At 40.8% G+C, this 22179-nt stretch overlaps 1 protein-coding gene across 10 annotated transcripts; it reads right to left on the bottom strand.

Moving 5' to 3' along the window:
• Nucleotides 1-13: 13 nt before the first annotated feature.
• On the bottom strand, nt 14-21671 carry INTS10 (integrator complex subunit 10). 10 transcript variants are annotated; one of them, XM_055727492.1, is made up of 18 exons: nt 21506-21671; nt 20372-20439; nt 20011-20114; nt 19036-19175; nt 17600-17681; nt 17157-17297; nt 16559-16730; nt 15980-16146; nt 12424-12557; nt 11514-11670; nt 10783-10865; nt 9776-9928; nt 8595-8703; nt 8152-8231; nt 7502-7664; nt 6338-6431; nt 2332-2409; nt 14-389 (listed from the first exon to the last, which is right to left on the bottom strand). In XM_055727492.1, exons 1-18 carry the CDS (start codon nt 21632-21634, stop codon nt 233-235), a joined length of 2211 nt encoding a protein of 736 aa, XP_055583467.1. In that variant the 5' UTR covers nt 21635-21671; the 3' UTR covers nt 14-232. The 10 variants fall into 10 exon arrangements, 9 of the variants coding, with proteins under 9 accessions (XP_055583467.1, XP_055583523.1, XP_055583327.1 ...); XM_055727548.1 differs by having other exon boundaries at nt 11514-11667; XM_055727352.1 differs by having other exon boundaries at nt 15980-16149; nt 21506-21670.
• Between the last annotated feature and the right edge of the window lie 508 nt (nt 21672-22179).

The raw sequence follows: 22179 nt of genomic DNA, 5'->3' as shown, positions 1-22179 counted from the left end.
CACTACAGAAGACTTCTTAAACAAAGTTTTATTTATAAAGTTTGATCTACCCACATAAGAAAACTAAGTGGTGAACAAACACAGAGGAGTGTTTGTGTACTGCAGAACCTGTAACTCATAGAGAACCTCTTTGACTCTCTGGACAAGTGGTTTTCCACTGCCACGCTGCTGTCGCACAATTAAGAGCCTTCCCCCCTCTCTGTAAGAGACACTGCATCATGATCCTGTCCATTCAAGCAAGAGTCTGAAGCAGCAGTATTTTCTCATTAATGCAGAACCTGTGCAAGACCACCATGAGGTTTTCCCCACAGCGTGAGACCTGGCGCTCCATGGCCAGGCGGAAATCTTCTTTCACTCCTTTAGTTATACCCCGGGTAACTGTATGATGCCTTAAGCCATGAAGGAAAGAGAGACAGACAAAATCGAGTAATGGTTATTTGGTGCACTATAGTAATTTAAAAGGTACTGCATGTCACTTACTGTGTTTAGACTTATGATTATACTTGTCTACTGTCCATACCTAAGTTTATACAAGGAGAGCCAAATAGCCCACACTATGCTATTTTTTAAAAGTAATGTGTTTAGTAGCTTAGGAGTCTTTCAACAGTTGTGAGTTTCATAAAAGTCTATGCTCTCACTGCTTTAATTATGACTGTTGGGGGAGGGGGCACAGGGGAATACTGCTCTTCTGGCTAACAGGAAGATCTTTTTAACCCAGCATATATTGAGTTCTCCTTGCCTAGGGAAAGGAATTTTCTCTCTACCTTTGCTGCCCAGGCCACTTCCTCCTTGTAATCAATTCTGTAAATGGTTGGGCTTGAAAGAAGAGTGAAAAGATAAAACTGTTTTCTCTGGAAGAAGGGAAGAGGTGGCTGTCACCATGAAGAGCAGAGGTTGTCTTGTACCAGTAGGAAAAGTGCAGGAAGGAGCTATATAATCCTGTGGGCACCAATAACTGACTAAAATCACAAGCCAACACAAAGCCCAAATCAAGCCAGGCTGTGAGTCTGCATCAGCCGAAGTCAGCTCTTGCGGAGATACTACACGCCAGGCAAGGATTACATTTACTCCGAGCAGAAGTTCAGGACTTGTTTTCAAACAGAACAAAGGTCCAGCTACTCGGGAAGCTAAAGTGAGGCTGGCTGGGAAAACTCTTGGGATACTGTCTGGTTAAAGGCCATTTTTAGGAACACATCTTTGTCCTCACGCTAGCCTATAGCACTTGATACCTAGATCTTGTCATATAAACAATGTTCTGCAGCACCAAAGCACTACACTTTACTTGCACTGGTCCAGAACTGGGTAAGTAACACCAAGACTTTTTAACATCTACCTGCAAACCCTGCTTGGGAAGGGAAGCAAAAGATATGCCCTGAAATGAGAGCCCTAGCGCTAGTAAGGGAGCAGTATAAATTAGAGAGAAAAGCATAACGCTAATATTGAGACAAGTACTGAGTCATGGGTATGAAGGGAAGAGCTGGACCGAACCCAGCCAGCACACTGTAAGACAGAAAGGAAGTTAAAAATAAAGGGTAAGGACATCTATGCCAGTCCAGAGATGCTGGAAACAAGAAAGGGAAAAGTCTGGGAATTAACCCTCACCAACAATATCACCCCACCTTCACTTAAATCAGCAAGTCAAGCATTTGAGAACAGACTTCTCTATCAAAACAGTAGAGACCTCTCTAACACATGGAAAACGCAAAGAAGAGACTAGCCTGGAGCCTACTGGGCAATTCATCGATAAGCTAGGCTGAGTGAAGCAAAACTCAACTGAAAATACTCCAGCATATTCAGGGGTTATGGGATAAGCCCCGTTTTCCATCTTTACTGTCTTAAACATTGCTGGCACTGAGTGCTACGGCCAGTTACAGCCTAAAGGAGAATATGCAACCTGGCAGCTACTGAGCAAGCCAGCAGCGCTTCTGAAGATGCGTGTCATGTAACAGCTGGAAAACAGAAAACAGAATTCAGAACAACTTAAATGAAGAAAAGTAGCTACAAACGGATCCAGTAACCAGTATCTTGAAAAGAAAGGGTTATACTCTTGCTAATATGTGATTGAACATCAGTATAATTTTGGGAGATTTCTACATTTTTTTGTTTAAATTCAGCAGTGATTATTGAATTGAAAGGACACAGATACTGGCAACTTATGGGAAAAAGAAAAATAAATGTTATAATAGAACAACATGGTTTGCCAGGCAATGTAGGCACAAATGGAGGAAAAAAAAAAGATAAATATCGAGTAACAAATTGCTGAAAACCATGGGCATTAAAACACGTTGACAAAACACAGCACACTATGAGCAGGGTTTTTCCACTTGGTACCTGTCAGCAGTCTGTATGCTGGGCTGTAGCACAGGTATGAATTCCTGCTGCAGTAACCCCATGGGAGGGCTAGAAGTCCTTTAAAAAACAGCAAATAGCAGCATTCAAACACCCACACGCCAACTCCCCCTCCGGTGCAAAACAACTCTCCAGAAAAAGGAGCAACAAAGAGCTAGGGTGAGACCACATAGCAATATGAACACCGAACAGCTGAAGAGGTGCAGGACCCTAAGAGCATCAAACATGCAAATATCCCCAGATTTCATTGCAAGGCTGTTCTGCAACTGTGGTCTAAATATATATGCATATTTTTGGACCGTTACACCAGGAGAAAGGACAGCAGTAGGTGCAAAATCAATTCAGTTGTACTACAAGAACATTCATAGCTCTTCCCAGGAAGCGCATCAATCAAAAGATTTAGTCAGAGGAGCACTGCAGATACCACAGCTTCCCTGCACAGCCGGCAAGAGCGCGTCAGCAAACTGGGACAGCCCACAACTTGGAGTTAAGGGATTTGCTGCTGAGCCCAAGACGAGTGCATGCACAGCAGGTATCGGCCAAGTTGAGTGCATGACAGTGTTTGTCACAGGTTGCCCAAGTATCTTTTCATTAGCCCAGAAATGGCCCTTCTCACCTTTTCAAAGTCAAACTGCATACAAAAATGACGGTTAGAGGATGGCACAATGTCAGAGCACAAATGCCCACTCAGAGTAACCTCCCATTTATGACCAAGGCCACATGAACTAGCCACCAAAGGTGTCTCACCCGAAAGGCAGTTTGTCTCCTCTGTGAAGTTAAGTCCTTATCTCTGTATACTATCTATAACATAAGATAACCTCATATGTTCAGCCTAGAGCAAATCCAACACCCCACCTAAGGAGAAATGAGAAATCTGGTATATAGAAAGCAGGTCTAGTTCCTTAACGCAAGTCTCTCAGAATGTCACCTAAATGTTATTAGGCATGTGAATACAGAGTGTCTCATTCACCCCTATAAATGCTAACAAGGGAGCAGAGAAGACTTGCACTTACATATCTATAATATCCAGTTATGTGCCTACCTTTATATCTCACAGGTGGTCATTTTGGTTAGCATCTATAATTTATTAATGAATATGGATCGAGAGCTATGCTTATAAAAGTCAAATAAAGATGGGACATTAGTACAGAAACATTCTACAATACAGCTACAGTAACCTGAAATAAAATATTCACAAGAATTATTCCATCAAATGAGATAATTTTTCAAGAGTTCTTGGCATGAATGAGTCCAGTACTTGCAAAAAAGGACACAGAGAACAGAAAATACAGAGGAACAGCAAGATGTTATTGGTCCCTGTGGCAGATGTTTGAAAAAGGGACTCTGCACAACAGTGTCTTCATTACTGCTCGCAAGGTCTGCAATCAGAACTAAACATACCCAAGTGCACAATCAGAATAAAAATCCCACTTTCAAGATACTTTGTTTCACTTCAAACCAGCTGAGGTTTTCCTCCTATGTCCCCAAGGGGAGATGTGATGGGAATGTGAGTAGAGGCAGAACACGCAGTGGCTTTCACGTCAAGTTTACTCAGCTAGTAGGCTAAGATTAGACTAATCAAAGCAAGGTTTATCAAAAAGAGGAACGCGATATTAATCAGTCATTTCTTGCATATTCTTTTCCTCTTTAACCGCACTAGCTAACACTGCCACTACTGATGTGTATACTAAGTAAAACTATGAAACTTGCCTTGCCTAGAATGGAGTTCTAGACAAACGCACTTAGGCATTTAGTTCAGAGTTCATCATAGAATTCTTGTAGACACTGCAAACAGAATGAGCTGGCTATAGCACCAGTTAAAACCAAAACCATGGACCTTCATATTCCCAGTGGATACAAGCAAAGGGAAAGCTTACAAGCTGCGTATGTATTCAGGACCCAATTATAACTGCACGCTACCAAGATCTTACTTCAGCTTTTGAAAACCACACTGCAGTTTGCCCTCCTGGGCTCAGAAAAATGAATATAATTTCCTATAAAGTACAAGGTACTGAGGAAAAGTCCTGGAAGAAGAATGTGGAATTCACCTGGGGAGAAAATGTCCTGTAAGTCATGAAACAAAAAGCTGTTCTTACGAAAACCACAGAACATCTGTAATACATTTCCCATCCAGTAAGAGGCAGGATCGCTATGTACATTTATGCCAATAAAAGATTGGGCAAAGGAGCAACTGCTGCTTCTTTGGGCTGCTACGGCAAACTTACAGTCTTCTTGTGCGTGCCTGAACAGTGTGTGAGCTGCCTCTGTTAATTACTGGGAGGATGGTGCAACAGCTCATACAACCAGAACTGGTGATAGTTGGGAAAGATGAAAGGCAGTCTGCAGGTTTTGAGCCTACCAACCACTATCCCAGGAAACAGGGCTGTGCTGGCACACTTCATCTAAAACTCATCTAGCTGGGGGAGGCTGTGCTGGGTGACACCATCCCTGAGCTTCACAGCCAGTCCAGCTGAAAAAATATTTGGGGTACCAGGGGAATAGACGTCATCTCCGATTAGTGGACTACGCCCTGAACTCTCCCTCCCATCAGCTCTCTGATGAAGTGGTTCCTGTCCTACGCATCTCAGCCACGTAAAAGACACTGTACATGGCTTTTCCAGCTGGATGGGATATTTGAACATTGTGGTTCAATAAGCACAAAGAACTGGACCCCTCTACAAGCATTTCCATCAATTAGGAAACCTAACACTGGTCAAAAGGAGGTCAGAGAGAGATTTCTGTCTTGCTAGCAACACTGCTCACTACCTGCTTCCTGACTGGTGGGGTCAGAACAGTAACAGCTACCACGCCAATCAAAATAAAAGCCATGATGCAGAGAAAGAGCATGGAACTATTCCAACTAACTAAAGACAGCAGCTAAGAAGTTACCAGGCGGAGTCTTCAGTGCTAAGCCCTCTTGCTGACAAAGCTTATTACTTAACATTGTACGTAGTGCAGCGTATCCTGATTCTTGTTTTCATACAGTTGGCTACAAGCAGTGAGATACAGCAAGGTTAAGAGTTTGAAAATCTAGAGCCTAGATGAGAAAATTCCGTCACATAATCAAGCATTTGTATTTCTTTTCCTTTTCTTTCCTAGTATCTTATTTTTGTGTTGAATACCTAGAACTCTGGAAAATCTATTTACTAGTCCAAATTTGCATCCAGTTGTCTAATGTTAGGCTCCCGTTTTTTGAAAATTTTAGCCCATTTCTAGCTAGCGAATAACCAGAATACACTGACCCAAACTGGAATTTCAACGAACTTTAGCAGTCCCCCTCTTACAAAGCAAAATACCACAAATTCTAATAAATAACCAGGCTATTCCAAAACATTCTGCCACTAAAACCCTGCAGCAGATACTTGTTCAGTCTTGACTCAAAACTAAGAACACCTAGGAAGTTAATCCAAATTATTAATTTCCTTCAGCATCTTGTAATAAGCTAAGCAGAATAAGCTTGTTCAGTACATAGCAAGAGATGACCTGCTAGTTCTGACAGAAAGGTTATTAGTTTACCTGAAGTGTACTTTGTTTTACCCTTAGTTTTTCATCATTCGGTGGTCTTTCATAACTCTGTTTACAACAAACAGTGCTTTCTGTTCAGCATTACTGTTCAGCAAAATTAACATCACCTTGCACTCATGCCTAATTATTTAATGAATTCCTGCAAAGTGCAAGTGTCTGGTTGAAAGAGCAATACCGTAATCACTTTAATATGAATCGTTCTAAAGTAAATGCCACACTTAAAAATAAACTTCTGTAAAAGTAGTTTAAAGTTGAAGAACCCCAAAAAAGAATTCACAGATCAGCAGGAGAGTCAGAAAAAGAAACTCACGGCCTTGTCTGAACTCTGTAGCCAACTCCTTAAATTTAAGCTCAAAGACATGACAATCTTACTATCCAGAAGATTACATGAAAGCAAAGACAACCATAACATACTCCCTTTTTTTTTCCTCAAAGAAAACAGCAAATGCTTTTTTATCCTTACTTGATCAGCATTGCTTGATTTGGCAGCAGTTCCAGATGAATCTTCCCTCCTTCCTGTGTTCTTAAATAAGCAAATTCCTCCAACATATCAATATCTGAAGAAAACATTAAAGATTTGACTAGGGAAAAAATGATAAGAGAACATTCCTTCTTACCCCTCACATCTGAAGCCACGCTGCTGAAAGGACACTCAAAATAAACAGCTATTGAAGTATCTCATTCTTAAAAGTGATAAGGAAGATCACAGCATGTATTCCTAATCTTCAACAAATTCATAAGAAATGGCTTTTTGAAGTACAAAATACATCCGTCAATTTCTTTCTTAATTTCTTATGTACAGCCAAACAGAACTAAAGAAAGCTCATCTCTCTAAACAAATTCCCTAGTTGTTTTTACTTTCTTTTCCTGCATTGCAGGTTATCAAAGCAGTGCAAACTGAGGCTGGGACTGAAGGAAATGCTGCCATGGTGGCACATACCACCCTTCTTAGTCTTCTATTTTGATCCCTTATTTGGCTTGCCTTTGTTTTTTGGGGTTTTTGTTTACCTTTCTTTAACACCAGAACTTTTTTAGTTGTCTCAGGTAAGAGCTAGACGCATTGCTTCCTGAGTACCATGGCTGGATGTCTGGTTAGGCTAAACACTAAAATGTCCAGTGTGTGTATGCTGATCGAAGCGTACATCAGATATCTGAATACAGAAATCAGACATGCTTTGCATGCATGAACTTTGACACAGCTCATTATCTTACTCAACCCAAAAATCTTACTCACACAAAGCTTTTCATAAACAATAGCCTAAATAATTCTGACTCTCTGAAGCATAGGTACCACTGTCATTTCTGTTAACAACCTTGTAGTATAATGACCTATATATCTTACTGAAAAGACTGCCACCACTTGCATAAGCAGCCTAAGTTGCTGCTCTTTTTCTGAATGGAAGTGCAACTGCAATGTACTTAAGGGTACTCTCAAGTGCCAGAACAGGTGACAGGAGGCGTATTTATAGTCCATTTTGCACTGCCACCTATTACAACTTGCATGGTAGGGAAATATACTGAATGTGATTCACAGAGAGAGTTGCTGCTGAAACTATCTAACAGCTTTTTCAACACCCCAGCACATAGTTTTGGATGTGAAAGACATTCTTGGTTAGAGAAAGGATACTTGTGACATAGTTGAAAAAATTCTCATACTGGAAGTTTCCTTGTTGGCAGATTTTGTTGATGGCTTTCAGGAACAAGTTCTCACCCCTTGGCCACTCATGCTGCAGCAGAACAACTACATGGCCCAGCGCCATATCATCTCTGCTGTCTGTGAAAGCTCTGAGCTTCAGGGGAAAAAAATGACATTGAGACATCAGGAAATGCATGTTGCTTTTATAAATATATGAGATTCATCTCACCTACATCTGTGCAGATAGAATTTAGCAGCATCTTTCATTCTGCTCTAATATATACATTTAAAATAGGTTGGAAATTTCCAGCCAAAATATCAAATTCTCTCCACTGACCTATAAGAGAAATCTGAATACAGACAAAAATATTTTGAGATGAATTCTATCTCCTCTGCCCAAAACTAAAACAAACAGAAGCCAAAAAACCCACAAGAGAACAGCCCTCCTCTACCAACACTCCCTCCCCACCCCCCAAAACAAAAAGACTCGCCACAAACCCATTTAGGTGAGAAGCACTTGAGGCACAGCCCTTCACACCTAGTCACACCACCGGGATAAGGCCATTTCTGTCTCAGGACCCCGGATACATAAACCAGGCCTTGGAGACACAAGAGAATTTGAAGCTTTGATTTCAGCTTACCTTGAAACAAGCTAACAATAGATGAAGGCAGTAAGGCATGATAGCTCTGCTGGTACATGGCCAAAGCTTCAGATCAGACCCTGGAACAAAACAATTTATGATACACTTCTTTATGGGTCTCATGATTACCTAAGTTTGAAAGAAATTAGAATACAATTGCCAATTCTCAGGCAGGGAGGAAAACTCTGAAGGTAACTCACGAATTATTCAAAACGTGAAGTTACACATTTTAAAATTTTTTCTTCATTTCTGTTTTCCTGTGGTACGGCTTTGTCACCAATATACTTCAATAGGTACCAACAGGAAAACCACTCACAAAACCAAGAAGGTATAAAGAACTTCCTCCCTTTTTGTAATACAGAAAAAGAAGAATTACATACTGAACTGGAATGCATGAATTAAAATTGAGCTGACACTGAGTTTAGGGTAGTAGCAACTCATACCTTTCCTGAACTTAGACTTTACTTTAGGTTGCTCCTCTTGTACTTTACCTCCTTCTTGTATTGGAAGTAAAATACAACACATGAGGTCAAGCACTTTTTCACATGTTTGCTGTAGAAAGAAAAGGAAAGACATGATAATGCTAAGTCTAAATTAAAAGTTCTTAAAATTCAGGTATGTTAATAATGATCAAAACCTTCAGACACTGCAAAACTAAAAAACAATCACAAGATTCTCCGCTAGAACTTGAGCAGACTTAATGCTGAACAGTTTGGCTGAGCATAAAGATGTAGCTGTCACTAAATCTTTGAGATCCTACATAAGTCATTTTAATTGGGGAAAAAAAAGTATTGGCATTCTTCACTTCAGGAGATCAATACAACTACAATCAAAACCCATTTTATTTTGAAGGATTAAGTTTTCAAGTGAATTCTTAGAATAGTTTTTAAAAGCTTGTTTTGTTCATGGTAAAAATAGAAAGGAAAATGGCAATCTGACAGCATGACAGAAATGCAATGAATTTTTAATGCTATTTCCTAGAGACAGTAAGAGGTCCGAGGAAATATTATCACACTTCCAATGAAAAAGTAGTAAACTGGAAGGGAAAAAATACTTGTCCAGTAGTACCAGGATGACATTGGATCCTAAGACATAGCCTTTATTATTAGTGCTGACGCTGACTAACCTCAGATGACCACACACTCCTGTAACACTAAAACCACAAAATAGTTATTTCAAAGGTAAAGCAAGTTCAGAGGTCTTTTCTAAGATGATCATGGAAGTTTCTATTCTATAAACCTTTTCTTTCCCCTGCCACATGAAACCTAAAAGCTAGGAATTATCCCTCAATATTTAAAACTGTTTCAGTAAAGCTACGGAATTCAAATTTAAAGTTACATTTACAGACAACTCAAACACTTGTAGCTATCGAAAATCTTAACTACCCCCCCCCCCCGCCAAATCGTAACTACCAAAAAGACTATGTAAGAGAGATGCTAGTGGACAGCCAGTTAATGTGCCACGAAGTGCAACTGTTCTCCCTGTGAAGCATGGATTTTTCAGTAGACCCTGGCTTATGTTCAATACCCTGTTGAAAACAGACTAACGGGAAAATTCAAAGGAAGAAGAAAAACAGGAACCACAGGACCAGATGATGAACCAGTGTGTGGAATGCTGTACGTACGCGATATTCTCCAAGGGCAAAGTGGCATGTCGCTAACTGGATTAGCGCTCTCTGATTTTCTAGTGATCCTTGTCCTGTAATTTGCTGTGGAGAATGAGAGCCCTGAAGAGCTGCCAGGTGATGTAGGCTGCTAATTGCTTTTTTGTACTGCCCCTTAAAAAAAAAGATATACAAAGACAATGTTAGGGTCTTCTGTATACAATGGGTAGAAAGACAGGAATAAAAATTCCCTTATAGAAAGCTTTCAAAACAGAGCACATCCAAGCAACCGGGCTTCAAAATTTTAATCTAGCAGAACACTCTCCAGTGGTGTGCTGCGTACAGGAGTGTGGATCGATCACTTGCAAGGCAGTGAGAAGACAGACAGAATTCTATTTTAAAAAGCCTATTTACAAAATTGCATTTATAACTGAAACAATCACGCTCTTCAGAGTTAATTATTACTTTAGACTAATAAAGTTTGAAATAGCTCTTGTTCAGGTACAAGTACAGTCAAAAATAAAAGACCCCCCAAGGAAAAATATAAAAGAACAAGCTGTGTTCTATAGATGGCATTTGGAATGGGTACAGTCAGCCTAATTTCTGAGGAGAATGGTAAATTTTAACTGTTAAACTAATGACATGTTAAATAAATGACATGTTAAAACTTCCACTGTTTTACAATTCTTCTCTCTGATTGCATTCCGATATAATGCAGTGACAGATGAAGAAAATGCAATTTTCTTCCATAATGGTCTCTCTTTCCCCCCTGGCCAAAATGCCAATGCAGAGGTCTTTTCCATATGCTAAACTAGCTGCACTCAACGAACAGCTATGGGAACAGGCATATCCTAAGCGAGGTACCTAGCTTGTGGTAAGAATGGTATGATTCTATCCCCAAAGGGGTCATGCTTTAAAGGACAAAATCTGTAGACAGAGCAGTCAAACTAGCTAATCAGAACAGCTATTTACTAGAAGGAAGAGAAACGTAATGGTGTCATTTGCTATTTTTCGCTTTATTTTTCTACCTGGTAGATGATCATGTCTGTAAGAAAGATTCTTAACCAAAGCCAGGTGTCTGTCTTCCATGACAAACAAATTCTGGTGAACTCTGTATAAGTGGTCAGAGAAGAAAAAGAAAAAATGAAGCATTTCACACCTTTGGGTTAAAGATCAATTAGCTAGGGGGAAAAAAAAAAAAAGCAGCTGAATTTAAAAATGAAAAACCCAAAACTGTAAGAGTGTGAGATCTTTCAAATATAGGATACTCTCATCTTATACAACTGTATTTTGATTTTACTGTGTCCAATAAATCTAAAAGCAGCTAGGTGGTACTATTTGTCTGCTTTTTAGAAGAGGAATTTGTTTTCAAGATTATCACACCAGGTATTATCAGAAAGGGAGGGACACAGTAATGACATATCTTTTTAAGCACGAACAAAAGCAGCCATTAGCAGCACATCCTCACTGGTATTATCAGCACTACTACTAATTAACTGCTCCTTCAGTAAAAGCAGCTTCCAAGAGAAGTGGGGGTGAATAAACAAAGGTGCATGAAGAATTAAACAAAATCCAGGAACAAAATATTTAGAAGTGCAACAACTGATAAAGCTTCTTATCAGATCTTAGTTAAAAAATACTCAGGACCCAAAGTAAATACAATATTTAAGGATTCACAGGAATTCTATTTTAACATAGTAAAATGATAATATGCACAGCAATGAAGCCTAAATGCAACTCTGCCTGCAGTTAGCCTTACCTTTGTCAAGTGATTCCAGAGAATACAGCAGCTCCCAGCTCTCTCTTGCCAGTTTAAAGCTCTCTAATACTTCTATAGAGTTTGCAAGATCTGCCTTGTTTACTGTAATATGACGACTTCGTGCCTTTCCAGAAGGATCCTCATCATCTGAGCTCTGCTTAAGAGTTGATATAAAACAAAAACATTCACTTCTTAACTTACACTGAACACAAGAAAACAATTCTGCACTAGAGATGCCAAGATCCTCCCAGTTTTAAGTGCCTTTAAGGCCCTTTTGCTTAGCTTGTTTTAATATTAGAACAATCTGGTTTGCTACCCAGAAACCCAGTGGTATAGTGTGGTAAACAATATCCCAAAAGAATTCACACTGTTAAACATGGTGTACCACCACTGAGCTTCAACCAGATTATCTGTTAAAGTACATACATACGTGACACTTTATCACTCAGTTTAAGCCTAATGCTTGGCAGTGGCATAATGCAAAGGAAATGTAACTCTTGTATAAGTGCATACTTCTACCAGCAGAGAAATTCTATAAAACAGTGGGTTTCTACTATTAAAGAAATAGATGTATTCCCAGTTCCCATCATGAAACGCAATTAATTTGGATGTTTAGCTGTAGAACATCTGACTGCTATAGCTGCCATTTTTAACAGCTTCTGCAGTCTCTGTTGAACTTCAGGCTAAAGCATTCACATCAGCACATACGTGTCTACAGCAATTGCTACAAAAATTGTTCATTCTTGCTGGCTTTAGCAAAAAAAAAATCTGTTTGCAAATTGTGGTCATAAACAGCTATTCCAGGGTAGCTCTAAAAATATGTCTGTTTGATCTGTGTCAAAACCACTATTGTCTAAATTCCAGTACCAATGCCATTCTTGTTACAAATGAAAAAGTCTAGAAAAGTTACCATTGTTTTCTCTCTTCCTTCAGCAAGTTTCCTCTTTTTGTGTATGTGTTTGTTACGATCAATATCTGTATCACCATAGATATTGGTCACATCCTCGAGGAGAACCAGTGGGGCTTGGTTTGGAGCATTTGGACCTGGATTTAAAGATAAATTAATGCAAGATTACTCTAAACTGATCTGAAAGGTCTCATGCCCACATCGACGTGGTTTTGTTTCCTTCACGAGTAGTAATTACAATGCTAGAGAAACCAATCTGATATTAATTCACTTAAGTTGCATAAGCTTGAACTATGCTGGTAAAGCTATGGTTTTCTCAAAGCAGGCTTATGGTAAAGGTCAGAATGCATTTACTAGACATCACAAGAGTTTGCTTGAGAGCTTCAGAGTATCTTTGAATCCTTTTCTTACATAGCAGTCTCAAGATCTACTCCAGCAGTAGGTTCTCCCATCAAGCATTATTTGCTTTTATATAAATACAACTATTCAAAGGTGAACAGAACATTGCTCTGAAGTATACCGCCACAAACACGGCAAAGCACAGCAATATTCTCAAAACATTCTCATGATAAACCAAAGCAATATGCTGACAGCACTGATGCCTCAAAGAAGTAATTGTATGTTATCACGAGATTCCCCTAGTACTATCACTCTGTGTCAGCTTTGCCTCCACTGATTTCTATATACAGAATTAAACCTTTACCGAACTTCCAGAGCCCATCATCACTCCCCAAAGCCTCTAGAGAAGCCTGATTTTGAAGCACAGAAGACATAATTTCTACTTCCACTGGTGTCACAGAATGTCCTATGGGATCTAGTAGCTGTTATTTCAAACCTCAGTGCTTAAGTTTCATTAGATATAAAATAGGGACAACACTTCTTAATCTCAAACACCACTGGTACATAGTCACTACTGAGAAAGTTCTCCTTCCAAAAACATTTTCTCCTTTCGCACAATCAAACTGTATACAGATGTGCAAAGCTCAGACAAAGAGAAATATAATGGAAAGGGGAAATCCATTAATCTGTTTTCTCTTTTTGAAATATCCAGTAGACAAGACAGCAGTGTGGACAAGTATTTTCAGTACGTGATTTCTTCTGTTTCTATCACAGAAAGATATGAAGCTAAGGCTTCATTCATAATTGCAAAGAGCTAATTTGAGAGCTTAGTATAAGGACAATCCATTTCATCTCTTGACATAGAAGAACCTATACTTAGCTTTTCCCATCTACTCAAAAGTCATGTGTAAGGAGTCCACTACAACAGTTTATGTTACAAGAAACAATCACCCTGGCACACTTAAGAAGTAATGTGATCTCCCTTGACTAGGTTCAGACTACGTATCACCACGGAAATGTCCTCTACACAATACAACACATTGAAATCACCTCTACTGTACCTTCATGTATTCCACTGTGTTGGAATCTAACCCGTGTGAACTGAAAACAGAGCCAAATCTTAATGTAGAAAATAGAATCCATGAGAAACAGATATGAAAGTACCACAGCTGGGATGCTGGAAGAGTTTTATGACTAGACTCTCAAAAGCTGCCTACTTCTAACACCTAAGAGTGGGTTTTTCTTTTACTCACACTGATTTGAATGAATACCAGTTAAGTGCTTTGCTTTCAGAGAAATGTTCTCTTCTCAGTAGCAGGCAAATGCACTGCAGCCTTTATTCCAAAACCTCCAGTCCTAAAACCAAACCAAACCTAACCTTAGCCTTTTACTTGGGGTAGAGAACTTGCAAATGTTCTTTTACATTACTGAAAGTTACACAGCCATACAAAGAGCAATGTTCTGTTTTTGTGTCTGACTGAGCTCTAGAATCTAAGCTTACAGAGGTTTTAATTGATTTCTAGCAGAGTCTTATAAATAAACCCCTAAAAGCATCAGCCCAAATAACTCCTGCCAAGCCTGCAGGCAGCCTGCAAGTTATGAGAGGTGTGAATTGCCTCATTCATTTCTCAAGTCTCCAGCAAGGCAGATATAAATAATGTTAGAGAAATGCATTGAAAAGTTTTCTCTCAAGAGGTTTCTTGCAAGTCCATGCACATGAGAAGGAAGTCACAATCAAAGCTCAGAGCTACTGGATTAAGGAGGAGACAGCTTTCTTCCCCAACACTATGCTTCCAAAATACGCAGGATTCTACGTTTCTACAGTAAGCCCTCCAAAGAGGAGGAGGAAAACCCCTCATGATAAGAAGGGTATGAAAAGCACTGAATACTACTGGATTTTAATGCTAAAGCAGAAATCAGTAAAAGATGTCTTGGAGGTATTTTCCTGATGTCAGCAAATGGCAGAGGGTACCACAAATGCTGCACCAAAGAGACTGCACTCTGTATCTCAGTATACGGGTTTTTTTGCTGTTTCAGTCTGAAAACATGAGCATTAACATACACAACTGTACAACTTAAAAGGAACATTTTTCACCAGTGCTTTGCTTTACCTTATTCCTCAACTTAGAATCAAGCAGCTAAAATTATATGCGCGGCTGAAGTATCTCACTGCCCCACCAAAACCCTTCCTCTGTAGAGAGCACAAAACTCAGTTAGCTCCTGTGAAATGACTACACGCTCTTGGCATGCAAGTTGCCATGTCATTTGTCTTCTGAGCTTACCAATCTACTGACATTGTTCCACTGATTACCCAGCCTTCTATGAAGTTGTTTAAAAGCTATCACTTCTATTGAGATTTTCATTACTCCAATGTTCATTTGCTCCACAGAGGAAATTGTGATGAAACGCACACTACTAAGAGTTGAAAACTCCTCTTTGTGATACTATTTATTTCAATAAGTTCTAAACAAACTGGAGGTTAACGAACTTCCCTCAGCTTCTGGGCCATGCCTGAAAAGTCCAGTCAATCCCTGAAGAAGCAATTCAAGGTGTTCCAAGCAATGTGATATGCCCCAAACACAGATTTGAGTGGGTAGGAAAAAGCACAGATAACATTCATACTTTAAATGTTCAATTTACAAATAAATTACAAATTATGACTAATGTGCAAAGCACACCTTAAAGATTATCCTTAAACTATACAACAAAAGCCAAGTTGGAAGCTTCTGAATTTCAGGAAATCTCTTCCTATTCATTTTTTATTTGATTAATTATAAATTTGTTGTGTGTTCCTAATGCAAAAATACCTTATTTTGTGGAAGCTTTTTGTACAATCTTTTGACTGCAAGAAGCCAGAAGCTTCAATGAAACAGGAGAAAATGAAACAAACATGATGCTGATAGAAAAGTAGCAATCAACCCTAGGGACATTTCTCATAACAACTGGTCTGTTACTTTTCTCTTTCCTAGACAACAAACTTGCTGCTGGCAGAGGTTGAAACCACAATGCGAAGTTAGACTGATCTTTGGTCTGATCCACTACACCAGTTGTCATGAGCTACTTCTGCTGGTAAGACTAATGGCTTGGGAGAATTTTTAAAAAGACCCATGTCACTTTGTAAGATGGTATATTTCAAAAAAATAATGAGAAAAGATATTTCAGACATTAGCAATGAAATCACAAAAATCTCTTTACAGAAGCTGAAACATTAGAAACTCACCTTGGAAGAGCGATGGCTGGATGTTGCTGACATACTGGAATGCATTTTTAAAGAAGACCAACATTGTTGAATACACTACTTGGTTTTTATATTTCGCGTGTGCATCACTATCAAAGTTACTGATGTATCTGCAGAGGTCTTTCATTCGATGCAAAATATCACCAAAACTTCTGAGGAAGAGAGACAAAAAGAATTAAGGATGTTACACAGACTCCAAAACTTTATGTTTTGGCTGAGGAAATCCCCCAGCTGCAAGTCAGTGGAGGCTGGGAATGTACTCCAGTGAAACTTCACTAAACATTCACCATGTTTCTCTTTGCTAAGGCACCTAGGGAAGGATAGCCCGCAATACTACAGTTCTTATGCAAGACTTTCACCAACAAAATTTCATTTAGAGCCTAATTTGAAAGTGCTCCCTGGATCCACATTTTTGCTTTACATTGTACAGTCTTGAAAGAGCTGCACTGAATTTACACAAAAGGTCCTCACGTTCAAATTCTTCTTCAAACCATCTCCTTAAGAATTAAAAAGCCAAATTCTCCTTGAGAAGAAATACCTGGAACACTACACATTTCTTACCTTCTTCCCTTATCCATTTGCCATTCACACCTCATTCCCACCACAGACAGTATTTTAAATAGCCTCTCCCAAGGATCTGTAATCTGGGATGATTTCTCTGTGAGACCATCTATTACATATTTCTGAGAGCTACGCTTGTTTGGAGACATAATATCAGAGGAGTCTTGTGAACCTAGGAAAAACAGCACATTTTTCTCTTCATAAAGAGATCAAACCAACTGACTTATTTTCAAGAAGGAGACATGTCAAAGTCTACATTGGAGCTTTCAGGGTAACCATTCTTTACTGAGACGGCTAACAGGGAGTTGTAGGCATTTCTGCCTCCTCATACAAGAGAGCTGATTAGCTGGATAAGGAGATACTGTAAATTCTGTCCTACCTCTCAGTATATATGCTGAAGCATCATGAACATCACGACAAAGTAGTCAAAGCATCATGAGGTATTTTGCTATCAAAGAACTAAGAAACATCAAATACTACTATTAACCCTTGTCTACAGGATACACTACATACAAGTAATGCATTTTTCATTTATGGACATCATTTCAGTAATACTAAAATACATTCTGAGAAAGGTTAATTTTGTAAAAATACTTACCTTGATACTGGCTTTCTGTCTGTGTAGATCTGGTTACATAGTTAATATAAAATTCTGCTGCTTTATTCAGGTATTTATATAACAAGCTGGCAGGAAGTCGAACATCAGGGTTATTAATTATTAGAGGAAGAACGTCACAAACTAAAATAGAAAACAAACCAAAAATTCCTTTAGGTTTGGTGGGAGGTTTGTTCTGTTTGTCCTAAGTAAGGTTTGTCAGTTTGTCTATCAGCAATTTAAGGCTCCACCTGTGGCTGACCATACATCACAAAGAACACCACATGAATGACTGTACTACCAATTTGTACAATGTCAGCCTGGCCTAATGCAGCCTGAGTCTCTTCTGATTACAGCGTTTTTTTAGTCTTGCAAGTAGTTTACGGAACACAGAGTCTTGCCATACTAAAAAGTTGTATAAAACAAGAACATTAATATTTTCTTACCAAATAATTTTCTAAAACAATTCACCGGGGACTCTTGGTCTTCAATACTTTCAGCGTCTAATAATGTTTCTCCAAGGCCTACCTGTGTAAGCAGAGGTGAAAATCAAACACTGGAACACTGGTTTTAGAATCTGTAATTCAATGAAATCATAGAATCACAGAATGGTTTGGGTTGAAAGGGACCTTAAAGATCATGTAGTTCCAAGCCCCCTGCCCACGGCCAGGGAGACCTTCCGCTAGACCAGGTCGCTCTAAGCCCCATCCAGCCTGGCCTTCAACACTTCCAGGAACGGGGCATCCACAGCTGCTCTGGGCAAACTGTCTCACCACCCTCACAGTAAAAAATTTCTTTCTAATACCTAATCTAAATGTACTATCTTCCAGCTGAAAGCCTTTACCCCTTGTCCTATCACTATGTGCCCTTGTAAAAAGTCCCTCTCCAGCTTTCCTGTAGGTCCCTTTCAGGTACTGATAGGCCATTATACGGTCTCCCAGGAGCCTTCTCTTCTCCAGGCTGAACAGCCCCAACTCTCTCAGCCCGTCTTCGTAGGAGAGCTGCTCCAGCCCTCTGATCATTTTTGTGGCCCTCCTCTGGACCCGCTCCAACAGGTCCATGTCCTTATGTCGGGGGCCACCGAGCTGAGTTGAACAATTAGTGGATGCATGAGTAGCAATTCACTACATGGTAACTGCATGAGCTACTCTCTATGTGTATAGTTAAACTATCCCTACTTAGTAACAGGTGAAAAGCAACACCATACGATAGCAAAACTAGACCATGAGAAAAGATGTGCATTAACTGCATCAGTAAAGATATGCACAGACAGGTGAAAGCAATGGAGGTACCAGGCTTTAAAGCAGCAGCTTGTCACGTGAGCTGCAGTAACTGACTGAACTCTGCCTGACGCTGGTAAAAGCTAAAGATGTTAGTGTAAGTCAGAACTAACAGGTTTTATAGTCTTTAAACTATTTTTTAAACTATCTGTTAACTGTCCTTAAATAAAGTAGGTAATTTAAAGAGCTCCTGCTGTAGTTTTGTAAGTCAAAGCAAACATGTTGCTTGCTAGAGTCTAGGCACGGCCTCAAAGCACTCTGCCCTCAATGAGAGTTTACTGACAAAAAGCTGAAGCAATAGTCTTTTTCAGACTGTAATATTCCTCGATACTTTTTTTTGTGCTATTCTGCTTTTTCAATAAGCATGGAATATTCTTTGCATTTACAAAACAAAAAATTGTTTTATTTGCTTCTAATTGTTTTTTGCCCAATTCTTTCCAAGCGGTAACATCAAAATACAGCAATCTGAGCTATTAACCACAATTAAACATGAATAAAAAGACTCATTCTCTCACTAGGCAATGGAAAATACATTTCAGCAAAATGTCAAGAAACAGAATGCCAATACCCTGAATAGTTAATATAAGCTTCTCTTCTCTTACCCCATGCTGTACCACAGTCTCTGGAAAACGTCGCAGTAGTAGTAGTAGCATTTCTGCTCTTTCTAATGTGTTAAAACACTGCTCTGTGGCCTTCAGTAACATTTCACACTGGACTCGACCAGGAAGGGTTTCAAATAATCCTTAAAAAAAATAGTATTAAAATGTTTGAGTTGCTATGTCTGAATTGTAAAGGTGACTAACAAAGGGTAAAAGACAGTCAACATCACCTTGCCATGCAGAGTGAAAAGAGACTTCCTTATATTTTTTTTGCTTTTAATATCTATGCCTGGAAAAAAACCGGCTGTTTCTTTCAGAGAAGACCATATGAATATTTGTCTGTGTTTATTCGGGTGCACAGTACTTGAATTAACAAGTAAGACCGCTAATGAGTGTAACACTGAAAATCCTAATACTTAAATATTTGACATTTTAAGATGCTTTTTCAAAAACGGTCATTGATTTGTGCTTATCCTTAGAGCTTCTGAAGCACATATTCAAACAGCAGATTACAATTTCTCAGGTGTAAATCAGCCTTTCAAAACTGCCTGTGGTTGCCAGCAGTGAACACCAAGCCCTTCTGGTCACTGTTCATTTTTGTAACCCTCACTTCACATGTACAAATTCACCTCATTTTTCTGATCACTCATTGTTCTCTGCAATCACTGGGATGATGACTCATAAGCCCCATTCCACTTATTTCCTACGCAATCTCTTTTCTAAATGCTTCTTTCTCTGGCAGACTTTGTCTACTCATAACAGAGTCAAAGCAATGGTAATCAGCCTCTCACATGTCCCTTTACGTTTCTTAAGACTAACACACTGAATGAAGTCTCTAAGGCTGAACGGGGAAAAAACGTGCAGCCCACAAGCAAAGTTAAAAAGACTGACATTCACTTGCCACACTAGGTATGTAATCAGAGGGCGTATCTTTAGATTCCTTCAGGACTCTCCCCACTTACTGAACAGAATCCTTACCTCTTAAAAATTGTGTTTGCTTGTCCTGTGAGTCATTCCTTAATGCTGATGTAATAACACTAATCTCCCGCCATACAGCAGGTTGGTCTGGAAAATTCACAAACCTGTAATAAAGTTTGAGGCAAGGAATATACAGTGAAGTCAAAATCTGTTTCCAAGACAAAACCTTCCTATGAATGTGCATAGGCAAATGGAAAATAAAACCTTCCTTTTTATGGTTTATTTTTAATTAATAAGACCTTTTCTGCTTAATTTATCCGCACGGATTTCCAAGAACACTCACATTATATTTTTGGAAACTATGACATTTATGGCAACGAACACCTGGTATAACTGTAGAGTTCCAGCTCTAATTACTTACATGTCATAGAGCAGCCTGCCTGCAGACGCTGTCCTTTCAGCATTCCTCTCAATAGTGTACATCTCATACTGCAAAGTGGAAGAACAGCACATTAGCTTTCTTGGATACATTTATGAATCAGATTAGTCCTTCCACTCTAAAAAAACTGTCCCAAATTTGCCACAGCAGCCTGAGTAACAGAAAATGAAAGGATTGTAACGTTTGCTGTAGATATCAAGAGCTGACCTTAAACTATTTAATCACACATTAATTAGGCTTAAACTTCTGTATAAGTACTCTAATATTATTATACTGGCTTTATTTTTATGCAAATAAAAAACTTGGTGGGAATTCACAGTTCTTTTAACAGGGTTTGTGTCCAGACAAATGCAGTACAAAACCCCAAGCTATTACAAAAGCCACAGGCAAGAGAGGTACTTTAAGTCTCCATTAAAAACAGCTTTTTTTTTTTTTTGCAACAGCAAACCCACATATTTCATCATGTGCAAACACAAGAAGCAGAAAGAGACCTTCCCCTCAGTTATTATAAACCCGAGAGCGTCATCTGTTTCACAAAGCATTCCTAGGAGTGGATTTTTATTGCAGTGAAACACAACGAGCAGTTATAACCTAATGAATTTATTTTCAAGCACTGGACACCACCGTGAGGCTGGGCACCTGCAGCACCGCCGCCACCCGGCCCTGCGCGCCCCGGCGGCCGCCCGGAGCGTTCAGCGGGGAGCGCAACGCGACCAAGAGCCTGCAAAGGAGGGTTCGGCGGCAAAGCAGGGGTGCTGAGGGCGGCCCCTGTCATGGGTGCTGCGTCGGGCCCCTCCGGGGACGACGGGCCAGGCCTCTAGCTGGGTGCTAGGCCTGGACGCCTGCAGAGCACTGTGCCTGGCCTCTGCTCGGGGAGCCGGGCCTGCCTCTGCCCGGGGAGCCGCCGCTCTCCGCGCACCCCGGCAGGGCCCGCCTTAGCAGCCACGGTGAGCGCGGTGAGCGCAGGACGAACCGGCGCCGCCGCGGCGCTGCCGGGTCCCCGTCACCACGACAACCCTCCGCCTCCCGCGGCCGGAGCGCCTGTCAGTCACGCAGCGCCCGCAGCCAGGCCGTGAGGGGGAGCGCCGCGCCTTTATATTGCGCCGCGGCGTCTACCTGTATGTTGAAGTCGGCGGGGTAGAGGCTTCGCGCCGTGATGAGCCAGGCCTTGGCCGCCCACAGGTCCCCCGGCACCAGCTCGCGGGCCCGCTTCACCAGGAACTCGCAGTCCCCCTGCGCCGACATCTTGCCCCCGGCCCGGCCGGCGGGCGGTGCGCATGCGCCCTGCTGCCCCGGGGCGGCCGCTCCCGCTGCTCCGCCCCGCCCTGGCGGCGCGCGGCTGAGGGGGCGCGCGGCTGCCGCCATTTTGGAAGCGGGCGGGAGACTTCGGCGGGTTCGACGCTGGCGGGCTCCCCGTCCTAGAGGCGAGGCTCTGCCGGGCTGTCGTCTGTCCGCCTCCCTCCCTCCCTTCTGCTGCTCTCTCGGTCCCGGGATGTGTCTTTTCTGTGGTAGCCGCTGGGCCGGAGCTCGTGAGGGGCAAGGAGTCTGCAGTAGCAAGGGAGTACAAGAACTGAGCGTGGGGGTAGGCTGAGGTTGGGAGTTAGGAGGGCTTGTATAGGCAGGGAGGACTACAGTGACTTTGTGTGGGCCAGGGTGGCGGCCTGTGCTTCCAAAGCTTGTGACTGGCCTGTGGGAGTGTTGGGAGCAAAGGTAAAGGGGGTCTGCTCTTTAGCCTTTGGGAGCCAGTATGATAGCTGGTAGAGTTGTCAAGTTACCCTCAAAAAAACCTG

This window comes from Falco cherrug, chromosome 1 (genome assembly GCF_023634085.1).
Source record: "Falco cherrug isolate bFalChe1 chromosome 1, bFalChe1.pri, whole genome shotgun sequence".
NCBI lineage: Eukaryota > Metazoa > Chordata > Aves > Falconiformes > Falconidae > Falco > Falco cherrug.
This window is presented reverse-complemented; position numbering and strand designations above follow the sequence as displayed.